This window comes from Sorex araneus, chromosome 6 (assembly GCF_027595985.1).
Source record: "Sorex araneus isolate mSorAra2 chromosome 6, mSorAra2.pri, whole genome shotgun sequence".
Taxonomy (NCBI): domain Eukaryota; kingdom Metazoa; phylum Chordata; class Mammalia; order Eulipotyphla; family Soricidae; genus Sorex; species Sorex araneus.
Genome location: NC_073307.1, coordinates 2,925,805 through 2,938,694, shown reverse-complemented (window position 1 = coordinate 2,938,694; position 12,890 = coordinate 2,925,805). Strand labels below are relative to the sequence as shown.

Sequence of the window (12,890 nt, the reverse complement as noted above, 5' to 3'; positions counted from 1 at the left end):
CGCGCTTCAAGCTCCTTTCGGTGGACAAATAAAGTCCTTGTTCCCTTAGTTTTCTGCACAGCGGAGAGGAAAATACAATCGCTGATGGGTGGGTCACTTCTGGGGGCCCTGAGAGGTGGCTGGGCGGGTCACACTGCAATGATTCTAAACACGTCTGGGGGCAGGAAGACCCCGGAGATCCAAAAGGGGTCAAACTGGGAAGGGGTGTCATTAGACGGGAAGAGCTAGCGGTGTGCTCCGTTCCGTAAACAATAAAGGGCCACTGGCACCACACGGACACGTGTGCACACTCCACCCCTCTGCCCTGCACGTGGCCTGTCTCAGCACTCTCGGGCTTGCCTGGTCTCTCGACTCTTATAAGTTTCCCCAAAGAGAAAGTCTCCCCCGAGTGGACTCTCCTCGTCACGGCTGTCCTTGGCCACAGGGACAGCTGCTTCGGGGTGAGGCTGAGGTTCTGACTGTCACAGGAGCGACACAGTGGCAAAAACCGGAGCAAGGGGGCGTTGTGGGGTCGTGAGTCTGGGCACCGGGGTACCAGGCTCACCCCTCCGGATGGCGCATAGGCACCTGCTCCTTACAGACAAAACCAACGGCAGGTCCCACACACGCTGGGCTGGACACGAGGGCCATTATTCCTGTGTGTCCTGTCCCCTCCCTGCCTTGCCCGAATACTTTGGCAAGCGTCTGCTACTTTCACTGCACTAATTGCGCTACACGCTTTTACAGGCACTTTCCAAAGCCAAGTAAACACAACTGGCTTTGCTTTCGCAGCATCTAGTCTGCCTCTAAAGAGCTTCACTTCCAAGACAAGGAAACGGGCACCGAGGAAATAAAAAATGACATTTAAGCAATTGAAAAACTCAGGTGGGAAACAGAAACAGTCCCATCCTCGACACGGAGATGCAGCGCTGGCTCTTAGCTGGATGGAAAAGTAATCATGTAACTATTGATCATATTATTTTGAATTTCCTCTACTTTATGATCATAAGGACCTTAAACTTAATATTTATTTTACAGTAGCCACAAGCCATCTATGCTTTTATTGATTTCTTTTTCCAATTTACTCTCCTTAAGTCAATTTTAGAGGAAACTGTGAAGATAAATTCAGAATGATTAACAAAGTTTAGAAGATGAATGAGTGGGAACTGGGAGAGCAGAGCAGAGAGAAGCATTTATGTGGACAGGCGATAATTTAATCATTCCTCTGAAGGTTCATTGATTAGAGTCCCTGAGTGCCAAACCAGAGAGACAGAGAGAGAGAGACAGAGCGAGAGGAAGGGAGGAGGGAGCCGGGGTACGAGGGACTAGGTGAAACAGCAGAAGTCTCGGGACCTCTCGACAAGGCGGAGATCATTTGGAAAACTCAGCTCCTGCAAACAGCAGAAACAAAATCTCACGATGCGGAGAAACCATTCAGGAACAGTCTCCAGGAAAGAGCACGGACAAAGGGATGGGGCACAGAAGAACATTCAGAGGGTAGGGAGAGGGGGCCCAGGAGGTAGGAAGTGAGGGTCCTACAGATGGAAGAAGGCAGGGGAGAATCAGTAGAGTGAAGACCCAAGCCCGTCAGCTGAGAAGGCGTGTTCCCCCTCCCAGCACTGTGGGGAAAACACATTCACAGGTTGGAATCGGAGACGTTCCCATGACGGGAACAAACCTCCCAGCAATACTCAGGGAAACGGGCGGGGCAGGAGACAAGTGCCTGGAAAAAGCAGAGGCAGCAAGAGAGCTGGCAGGTGACGAGGAACCAGACCTTAAATTCTGAAGATGAGCGATTTTCCATTTAGAATTCTCCACCCAATCACACTATAGACCAGGTGTGAGCGGAAACGGAGATCTCAGGGTACCGAAGTCCCTGAATTCTAACTTCCGAGCATTCTCTGTGGAAGGTTGAAGGGTCTCCTCTCTCAACCATGGCGTGAGGCCACAGGGAGGGGCGTTCCTGAGGTCAGTGCACCCAGGCCACTGTCCACGGCCGCAGCCCAGCTGCTGGGAGAAGCCTTGGCAAGCACACGAGATGGGCAAGATCGCTGAGGTGGAAAAGAGGCTTTTTTTTTTTTAAACTGACTGTGGATTTGGTGCTAAAGATCAGAACAAAGAAAACTATGGGAATAAAAGTGAGAGAGAATAATTATCGCTCAGGAAAACTAGCAACCAGTTCATTCCAAGAGTCAGCTCTGAAAGGAAATGTATTTGGTTGAAATCATAACTGATCAGGTTGATTATGCAAACATACTTTATTGCTTTGTAACCCAAATTATCATGTAACTTACAAAGGAAAAATGAAGAGAGGGGAAGAGAGACTGACACACACGCATATACAGAGGGAGTAGATGGGCGAGAGAAGAGAGATCTTTGTCTAGGTAAATACGAACAGATTATCTCCTTTTCCAGAAAAGAAAAAAACTGAGCACATTTAGAGTCATGAGAATAAATACTGAAATGGTCAAATAATACACATGAAAAGACTTGTGATGTGGTGAGATGCAATTAGGAGAAGGTGGGAGAAAAATAAATTACTGCTTTTCTTAACAACTTCTGTAGAACTATTTGACTTCTTAAAACGATGGACAAAAGAAAAGAGCTCTTTAAAAAGGAAGCCCACAAGAATATTAAAGAAAATTCTAAAGACAATACTATGACAATTCAAAATAGTTTCAAAAAAGTCAGTGGCTCATACACTCAGACTATATCAGATTAGGAATCTCCTGCTTCCATCTGTGGAAACCAGAGATGCTGGTATTAATCTGAGATATCTTCAAGGCTAGTGTCCATAGGGAGAAACGTTTTCGGAAACGTCAAGATTCCTAAACTCTGTGTGTGATGAATCAGTCCCAAAGAGCTCTTGGGACTGCCAACTCTGGTTGAAGTAAATTATGGCCCGTGAATCTTCCGAAAGATTTTGCAAAGTACATATAATAATAATTAAATTGGAAGTCCACCTCAGAAAAATTGGAAATCAAGTGATGCTTAAATAGAACACACTAGTAATAGATGTACAGTAAATTCCTTAGAAATCTTAACCTCTTGGAAGCAAAGGCGAGGGCCAGTGTTACTATAGGGGGTATTTCCCCGGCCTCCCGCCATCCCGGATTTGAACCCGGGCACCACATCCGGTCCCCGAGCCCCAGCATGGATGATTCCTGAACTCCTGGTCAGGAATAACCTCTGAGCACCACCAAATGTGACCCCCAAACAAAATTAAAACAAAAAAAAATACACGTATTTGTAAAAACTAAAACTTCTAATTCAGACAGAAATATTCAACAACTTATCTCTACAGTTTTAAATTTAATAGTGAGGGGGGGAAGTACTTACTCTTGCGTGTATATTTTCCTATAAGAGAGGGTGAGAAAACAAACATAAAATCACATCAGTACACTTAGTGGAGGCAACGTGCAAACATTATAAAACTTTTAAGACTGTTCAATTATGCAGCATATTGCCCGGCTGGCTTTGTCGGACTGCTGACCTAGAGCCAAGCTCCCGGGAGGCAAACCCATGCTCAGACATACATTTTGAAACAATCTCCACATCATTTGCCACTCTTAATAAGTACCAATTAGGCCCCCAACAAAGACATCTTAGTTTTGGGTAAACCGTGGCTTCACTGGCTGTGAAATCTGCCTTAGCTGCTGGGCCGAGGGGAGACTCTGCCTCCCGCGGTGCCATCCGCAGCCTCGGCGGGCAGGAGGTGGAGGCATGGCTAAGGTTCTTTAGGAATCCCCGACTGTGTCCGAGGAGGAGGAGCATGGTGATGGCTCTGACTGAGGGGCAGGACTCAGGCGCTGGGGCTGGAGAGACAGAGGAGCAAGGGCAGCACCGTGACAGGCTCATAAAGGAGCCAGAAGACGCTCGGCCTGGGTTTCGGTTCCAGAACTCCTGGAACGGAGCACGGAGACCTGGGATGGAGTCTTGATTTCCCCAAAGTGAGAGAGCCACGGTGAGGTCAAGGGTTACCAGCCAGAAGCAGGTAGGGAAGCCCCCGTCTAACCCTACGGAATGCTCGTGTAACACTCACGTAACTCCAACTTAACCAATCAGCTAAGCACACGTAGTAGAAAACCCCTCAGACTGTGGCCAAAAGGGCGGTCTGCGGAAAGTCCCTGTTATATGATGTTATGCTATAAAAGCCCCTCACTTTTGAGCCCAGGAGGGCCGCTCATTCCACGAAGCTGCCCTGTGTCGGTGAGCAGAACGAAGGCTCTAGCTCGAGCTGGCGAGCTCGCCAATAAAGACCCTTTGCTTATTGCACCACCACTTGCCTTCATGTGTTTCCTCTGGGGAGACCTCGGCCCGCTTTAACAGGCTGGCCCATGCTCCTGGGCCCATCAACCCGTGGGAACCCTGACGCGCAGACTTTAAAGCGGGTCCGTCCAGGTCAGTATCCAAGCGACTGTGGTAATTCTCCTGTTCTCCATTCCTGGACACCAGCAAACTCATGACCGACTTTATTTTCATGGAAAGACTTTTGGGGAAACAATCCTAACTTGAGCTAATTCAGACTTTCTTCCTCTTAAGGAAGTGTTTTGCCCACTGTGCCCAGACGGGGATGGAGCTGGAGACGGGCTTGGGGCTAGCAGGGGAGCGTGACCATGCGGCTTCCGGGGAAAGGCTCAGGGAAGCCCCGGGTGCTGAGCCAAGCTTTCAGAAATGAGGACTTTCTGATTTTCCCGAACCACCCGTGCCCGGGTCTCTTTGTAGAGCGTGCAGGACATGGGGCTGCAGCGCCCAGGGGAATAGCCCGGCGGGACCAACTTCTCTCTCTTAGGAGTCAAACACCCCGTGAATCATGCGGTGTTGGGGACCATCTGGATGGCCACTTCCGGCCGGCTGTAGGACACAGGTCCGAGGGAGTGGGCTCTGTCCTCTCCCACAGGGAGCCCTGCTCCTGAGGGGCCAGACCATAGCACAGCGGCCGACCCAGGCTCCACCCCTGCTGTCCCTCGTGGCCTCCCCAGCCCGCAGGAGTCATCCCCGAGCACCGCTGGGTATGGCCCCACACAAGGAAGCCCTGCTCCTGAGGCGACTGAGAGCAGTGAAGGTGCCAGCCTCGCTCTCGCCTGGAGACCTCCCTCCTCCCTTGCAGAGAATGTTTCGGGGGGACAGAAGGTTCTCTGCAAGGCGGAGGGGCCGGGTCACCCACGTCCAGGCGGCTCCATTGCCCAGGAGTTGGCATCTGTTCCCCAGACTGCCCTGCTCTCACGGGAATTGCTCGGGACGGAAACCACTGCAAACAGCTGGACGTTTCTCCCAAACGGTGCGTTAGCACAGCTGTGGAGGCAGCGGGGGGTCCCGGGGAGCTGGGGGCAGCGTCAGCGGCACCTTCCTGTGGCCCGATAGACGGGGCAGCGTCTACGCCTCCTCTTCCTCTGCCTTCTCAGCACCCAGAACAATGCCTGGCCCAGCCCCAGAGGGTCGGGGGAGGCTCCTCCCTAGCAGGAAAAAACGGCCAGAGAACGCGGCCGCCTCCCAGACCAGCAGAGGGCGCGGGGCTACCTGAGGAACCGCGCCGGGCGGCTGAGGCTTTGCAGATGGGAGACTCTGCATGGGGCTGAGACTCACCCCTGCACCCCTCCAGATCCCCTCCTGCTCTCCAGCTCCCCAGGGGCGCGGTGGGGGGGGGGCGGCGCTGGTTGCTGGGCTTGATTCACACGCCACAGCCCCAGCGCCCGGTGATTCCCGCCCAATCAGAGGGTTCGGGTTCCCCTCAGCCCCTTACATTCAGATTGCCAGTGAGTGTTTCTCCCAGATTTAGGGAACAAATAAGGCCTGTCCCCCAGCTGTCCCCGTCTGCTGGAGGGGCCCTTCCTGCCCCCTCTCCTGCTCAGAGAGCCCCAAATATTCCCCTGGTTATTTTCAACCCTCCTCACAGGGTGGGGAAAGTCCAGTCCGGGTTTCTGGTGCGTCAGCGCTCCCGAGAGAGAGACAGAGAGAGAGAGAGAGAGAGAGAGAGAGAGAGAGAGAGAGACAGACAGACAGACAGACAGACAGACAGACAGACAGAGACAGAGACAGAGAGACAGAGAGAGACAGAGACAGAGAGAGACAGAGACAGAGAGACAGAGAGAGACAGAGACTGAGAGACAGAGAGACAGAGAAAGACAGAGACAGAGACAGAGACAGAGACAGAGAGAGAGAGAGACAGAGAGAGACAGAGACAGAGAGACAGAGAGAGACAGAGACTGAGAGGCAGAGAGACAGAGAGAGACAGAGACTGAGAGACAGAGAGACAGAGAAAGACAGAGAGAGAGAGAGAGAGAGAGAGAGAACACCTCCCAAGCCCCAAGGAGCGGACCCCTGCGAGCCGCCCCCCGCCCGCCCGCGGAAGGCCTCACTCACTTCAGGGCCTGCAGGCAGGGGCCCAGGTGGCGCTTCAGCAGCTCCTCCCGCTCGTAGGCCTCCAGCACGCCCTGGGCCTCGTCGTGCTGGTAGCAGTAGACCTTGTAGGTGTCTTCCAGGGGCCCTCGGAGCTGCAAGAAGACGTCCCCTGAAGGCAGAGCAAGGACAGCGGCGTCAGCGGGAGGCTTGGGGGGGGCGTACCCAGGCCATTGACTGGGGCCATGAGGACCCTCCTCCCGTCCTTCCCGCCCCAGCATCCTTCCTCTCTCCCCCGCAATGGAGGGGAAAGAGCATGGCGGACACCGGTGGCAGGAGGCAGCCTGTGCATGCGTGTGTGTGTGTGCATGTGTGTAAGGGCGTGTGGGGTGTGTGCTTGTGTGTGCATGTGTGCATGCGTGTGCATGCGTGTGCATGCGTGTGTGTATGCGCATGTGTGCATGTGTGTGCAGTGCGTGCATGTGTGTGCATGTGTGGTCTGTGCGTGTGTGCATGTGTGTGCATGTGTGTGTGTGGTGTGTGGTGTGTGTGCATGTGTGTGTGGTGTGTGCTGTATGTGTGCATGTGTGTGGTGTGTGCATGTGCATGTGTGCATGTGTGTGTGTGTGTGCGTGTGCATGTGCATGTGCGTGTGTGTGTGTGTGTGTGTGTGTGTGTGTGTGTGTGTGGCTGGCGGCTGGGCCGGGCTCTGGGAGGGCCATTCCCCTTGGGCTGGGACTGGCCGACACCCAGCTCACACAAGCCATGCCTCGATCAAGTCATTTCCACTCTGGCCGCTGTTTCTGTGGGGGGACACCGCTGCGGCCCCCCAGGGTGGCTCTGCAAGCAGAAGGGGGTGGGTGTGCAGGGAGCCCGGGCCGGAGCGCCTGCCCTTAGTCTGCCAGTGCCGGGACAGTGAGTGTTCGGTGCTTATCCCCTCCCTGGTTCCTGCGGGTCTCGGGAAGGCGTGTCGAGGGCTCAGAAGGACCGAGCACCCCCTGCCTGTGAGCACGGGGACACAGAGACAGAGGAGAGAGAGGAAGAGACAGAGTGAGGGAAGAGGACACAGTCACAGGACTGGCAGCAGTCGTGGGCCTCGGGCGAGTCTGAGCGTGACGCGGCCGATGGCTGAGGGACCGCTGCCCAGTCACACACAGGCGCCCTCCGCTCTGCCCCGCTGGCCCAGGGTCCGGGGACCTGCTGCCCAAGGGCGCGTCCTTCCCGACCGCACAGCCCACCAAGCAATGATCAGGCTCTTCTTCACATGGGGCTCCCCTGTGACTATGGGCGGGGTGCGAGTGTGTGTGTGTGCACGTGTATATGTGAGTGTGTGTGAGTGTGTGTGTGAGTGTGTGTGAGTGTGTGTGAGTGTGTGTGTGTGCGTGTATGTGTGAGTGTGTGTGAGTGTGTGTGATTGTGTGTGAGTGTATGTGAGTGTGTGTGAGTGTGTGTGTGAGTGTATGTATGTGAGTGTGTGTGTGTGTGTGTGTGTGTGCACGCACACATGTGGTTCCTAGGAGGCACTCCCTGGAGTGGACACCGTTGGGAGGGACGGTGAATTGTTCTGTCCGGGGGATTTTGCGGAGCTGGAGCCTCTCCTGGCGGGGCTTGCGGTAAGGAACGGAGCGGCTCTGAGGAGAGAAAGGGCAACGGGACAGGGAGATTTGGAGCCGCGTGAGCCAAGGAGAACTCAGGTCCTGGAGCCTGGCGGTGCCTTCGGACAGGGCTTCGGCCAGGAGGAGAGATGAGGAGTGGCCGCAGCCCAGGCCATGCATGAGGGTGTGGACACGGCGGCTCCCACATGGCTCAGAGGGCAGGGGTGGTCCCTCACACCCACGCTCGGGCGGGGGCCGGCTCCCTGCAGCTCCTGGCACCCAGCGGGGCCCAGCTCCCTCTCAGATGCCAGAGGCCAGCGTCTCAGTGCGTTCTAAGTAAAGTTCTGTTGGGGGCCTTAATCCTGATTATTAAAGTTAAAAGATACTTAAGCACTAATTGGGAGTCATTTACCCACCCAAAGGCCGGTACAAACTCTGGCGGGAGAATATTCATCCCCCCCCACCCCCAAGTCCAAGGCGCACTCGGCTCCCGAAGATACAGCCGGAAGGATTCTGTTTCCATGGTAACCAGACCCTGGGCTTCGGATGCTCAGGCTGGGTGTGGATTTGAGGGTGATTAGCAGTGGAGGAGAGACTGAGCCAGACCTGCCGAGGTGATTTCCCTCCTGGCTGCCTGCCTGGCACAAAGGCTCTCGCTTCCTGTAAGATAAATACAACTACTGTGTGCCTTTTTTTTTAAGAAAGTTGCGAACTCAAGAATTTTTGCACTGGCGGGGCTGGAGAGATAGCACAGCGGGTAGGGCGTTTGCCTTGCACGCGGCCGACCCGGGTTCAAATCCCAGCATCCCATATGGTCCCCTGAGCACGGCCAGGGGTAATTCCTGAGTGCAGAGCCAGGAGTAACCCCTGAGCATCGCCAGGTGTGACCCAAAAAGAAAAAAAAAAAAAAAAAGAATTTTTGCACTGGCTTCCTCCAAAGCTGTCTCCATACAAAGGAGAGAGCAAACTCTGTGTGGTGTGTGTGTGGTGTGTGTGCGTGTGTGTGTGTGTGTGTGTGTGTGTGTGTGTGTGTGTTGGCAGGGGTGTGTGGGGGGATACATGCACCTTTATCCCCTTGGTTATTTCTTCTAGAAACAACTGTCCAGAATATTGAACATACTCCGTCCTGGAATCAGGACTCAGTCGGTGGAGGCCGGTATCTTTATGGCCTGCAGGTGGACAACGCCAGACCAGGCGACCCCCACTCCAGAGCCCCCTCCTGACGGACTTTACCCGCAGGCAAGCGGTCCCAGGCAGGGACCTTCTTCAGAGCGAGGTGAGCGACAGAGAAGAGACGGAGAAGGCCGGTGGGGGGGTGGGGGGGTGGGGGGTCTCCTCCCTGCGGACCGAGGGTGCTGGGTACCTCGTCACGTCATGCGGTTCCCACTGAAACTGGAAACAACACAAGGGCCATCTGGGTGCTGCGAACTAGCAGGATCTGAACCACAGTGCACGCAGGTAAAGACACCAGCAACTCCCTAGGCTCTGGGGTGCGTGCGTGTGTGTGTGTGTGTGTGTGTGTGTGTGTGTGTGTGTGTGTGCGCGCGTGTGTGTGTATGTGTGTGTGTGTGTGTATGAGAGAGAGAGAGAGAGAGAAGGGGGAGGGGAGACAGAGAGAGGGAGGGAGGGAGAGAGGGGGGAAAGGAAGGAAGAGAAGGAGAGGGCAGGAGAGAGGGAGAGAGAGGGAGAGCTGGAGAGAGAGACAGAGAGAGACAGAGAGAGAGAGCGCGCGCATAAGGGAGATAGAGCACAGGCTGCAGTGTCTGGAAAGGCTCCTAGCTCACCCTCACCCCCACTGCTGCCAGCCCGGCCCGGCCGGGGGAGCAGGGGGTCTCCCTCAGGCTGCCGGAGGGGCCAGCACTGCCTGTTCGATGCTGCCGCAGCCACTTTGTAGCCATGAAGTCGAGCACCCGTGCCAAGGGCAGCGGAGGAAGAGGCTGCGAGGAGCATACAGGCACTGTCCCGCCCCGGACAGACAGCGTAGTCGCAGGTTTCTGGGCACGGAGGGGGGAAGCCAAGACCCTCTCGGTGCTGTTTTGCGCCAGGCAGGCCAGCGCCATCCCAGCTGAGGTGAGCGCCACAGAGCACAGATGCCGTGACCCTTGGCTCCTTCCAGCTGCGTGCTGCTGGCTCTGGCCTGCTCCGGGCATCCTCCCTCCTGTCCGCGGGCGCCCTGCAGGCTCCCCCTCGGGGCCATTCAACCCAGCCCCCTCGATGGCGTTTGTCTTTGAGCCACACCTGGTGATGCGGGGGGGGGGGGGATGCTCCCAGCTGAGTGCTCAGGGGCTGCCTCTGGTGGTGTGGGGGATGGGACCCGGCACCCCCAGCCCCGCCCGAGGCCTCCTACACCCACGCTCCTCTCATCCACCCCAACCGGTGGTTCTGCTCCAGAACCAAGTCCTGCCGGCCCCGTGGTCCATCGTGACCTCCCCCCAGAGACGGGGTGGCCAGAGCCCACTTCTGAGTCCTGGGGACTGAGGCCGGCCCTTTGCCGTGGGAAAAGCCCCACCCCTGCTGGGGTCTCAGGCTGGCAGCGGGCCAGCAGCCACCAGCGCTAGGGCCAGGCGCCCTGACCGTCCACTGCCGCCCCCTCCCTGCTGCTGGCCCCTCGCTGGGCAGCTGCCTTCCGGGTCCCGCCCACCCGCACGCAGGCGCCCAGGAGGGGGCTGGTTCCCCGCCCCCCGGGGCTTCCGACACCCGCTGTCACGCTGCCCTCGCCGGCGCCTGCCAAAGGCGGGATGTCTGTCAGGGACACGAGAGACGCGGCTTTAGGGGGGCAAAGTGAAGACGCTGCAGAGAAAACGCGTGTCCCCGGTGACACCTGCCCAGCCGACAGCCCGAGCTGTCTCTGTCCCCAGGACGGCCGGCCACGCCGTCCCCGGGAGAGGCCCGGGATTAGCTCACGTCCCTATCGCTGTCGCTCCGGCTCGGCCCCCGGGTGAGCAGGAGCAGGTGCAGGGGCGGGCGGGCTCACTGCCTGTGCATGCGGTGGCCAGGGGACGCCAGCCCTGGGGGCCTGCGGGCGGGCGGGGACAGCGGAGACTTGCCCAGACCCCGCGGCTCTTCTCTGCCCCCAGCCGCACATCTGAGGCTTCGGGCTGAGTCCACGGCTCCTCCACCAGCCTGGTGGCAGGGACACTGGCAGGCTGGCCACTTGCTACTGCACACGGAGTCAGGGCTGGTCTTGCTTGGGACACGCCTCCCCACGCTGTTCCTGCACACGCTAAACCACAGGGCACAGCCCCCACCTCTCCACGGACACGGCCCGCCCTCCCGGGCCCAGAGAGACCCCCACACACACGGACACGGCCCACCCTCCCGGGCCCAGAGAGACCCCCCCACACACAGACACGGCCCGCCCTCCCGGGCCCAGAGAGACCCCCACCCACAGACACAGCCCACCCTCCCGGGCCCAGGAGAGACCCCCCCCCCACACACAGACATGGCCCGCCTTCCCGGGGCCCAGGAGAGACCCCCCATACACACACACATACACGGCACTGCCCGCCTCCCCGGGGCATAGGGCCAAGGCCCAGTGTCAGCCTGGTGTCATTGCCGCTGTCCCCTAAGAGCCAGACTGCCCGAGGCCCCTTTGGGGGTGGCTACTAGGAGGACTGGCCCTCCGAGGGCCACTTAGCAAAGTCACTACGATGATTGCTGGCCACTCACCAAACGTGGAAATGACACTTGACGTATTAAATCTCCCTCGCAGAAGCAAATAGTCACGTTGGACATTCAAATCGCCAAAACATGTTTGGGTAAACCACGGAGACCCACAAACCCGATCTGCGTGGAAAAGATGACCCAGACCTCTGGAATAACCCACTTCAGGGCTGGAGAGACAGCACAGGGCCGCGGGGCCTTGAACCCCAGCACACCGAGGGCCACTTCCGAGACAGACCCAGAAACAAGCCCTGAGGAGCCCTGAGCACGATCCCCACCCCCCAAGACGGACATTTCACTGGATCCTCACGTGAGGAATCAAGTTTTGTGAGTAAATAGACGGATAGTTAAACAGCCTCAGGAGAGGAGGAAGCCAGAGGCCTGTGTGTCGGGGTTTAGGACGACGGCTCCCCGGGATCACGACTGACACTTAATTTTGTCTCATCTGCACAAAGGCTCCGAGGGAAGGGACACGTCCCCTCCAGCCTTCATACCCGGAACTGAAGTGTCAGTAACTCGCCTCGAAGGCGCCTCTGGAAGCAGCGGCCCGGAGTGAGCTGCTGAGCCTGGTCTAACTGGTTCTGCCCTGTCACTGGTTCCTGGGACCGTCCCGGGACGTGTCTTCAGCCGGAAGGAGCCACAGCCCTGCAGACGGGCAGACCCCTCCCTCCCGGCAGCCTGCTGGGTCACGGTGCTCAGACCCTGTTTCTCTCTGGTCATGACGGTCCAACCCAGCCACTCCCGAGGGCTCTCAAGTCGGCAAGCACCGGCCTTGGCGCTTTGAGCCGACCCTCCGCGGGCCCTGGGGGTCCTTACTGAGCAGCACTCCCACCCTGGCCCGGGCGCTGTGAGCCACGGCCCGGCCACACCCCGTCCGAGGACAGAGAAACGGGCACCGGGAGCTGTTGGCTATCACGGTCCCGTGATGTTGGCGTGTTATGGAACGTGGGTGTCCAGCTGCAAGACTCAGCAGGGGCCCCAAGCCCGCTGTCACCATGGCCAGCCCGCACGCACAGGGCCTGGAGACCCCTGGCCAGCTTCTCCAGCCACAGGGAACCACTGGACTCCGAGGGCCAGAGAGATAATAGCGGGCAGAGCTTTGGCCTTACATGCGGCCAACTGGGCTTTGATCCCTGGCATTCCCTATGGTCCCTGTGCCCACCAGGAGTGACCCTGAGCACAGAGCCAGGAGTGAGGAGTGAGCCCTGAGCACAGAGTTGGGAGTAGCCCCAACCACAGAGCTGGGAGTAATCCCTGAGCACAGAGCCAGGAGTGACCCTGAGCACAGAGCCAGGAGTGAGCCCTGAGCACAGA

The 12,890-nt window shown here is 57.4% G+C and overlaps 1 protein-coding gene across 1 annotated transcript in view; it reads right to left on the bottom strand.

Annotated features, from left to right (window-relative positions):
* Window positions 1-12,890, bottom strand: part of ARHGEF38 (Rho guanine nucleotide exchange factor 38) — a 74,042-nt gene that overhangs the window by 18,484 nt on the left and 42,668 nt on the right. Inside the window, exons 4-5 of the mRNA XM_055143938.1 lie at window positions 6,343-6,490; window positions 3,319-3,336 (exon numbers count right to left, since the gene is read on the bottom strand). Of these exons, the coding sequence (XP_054999913.1) occupies window positions 3,319-3,336; window positions 6,343-6,490 (166 nt within the window). The remainder of the gene's footprint in view (window positions 1-3,318; window positions 3,337-6,342; window positions 6,491-12,890) is intronic.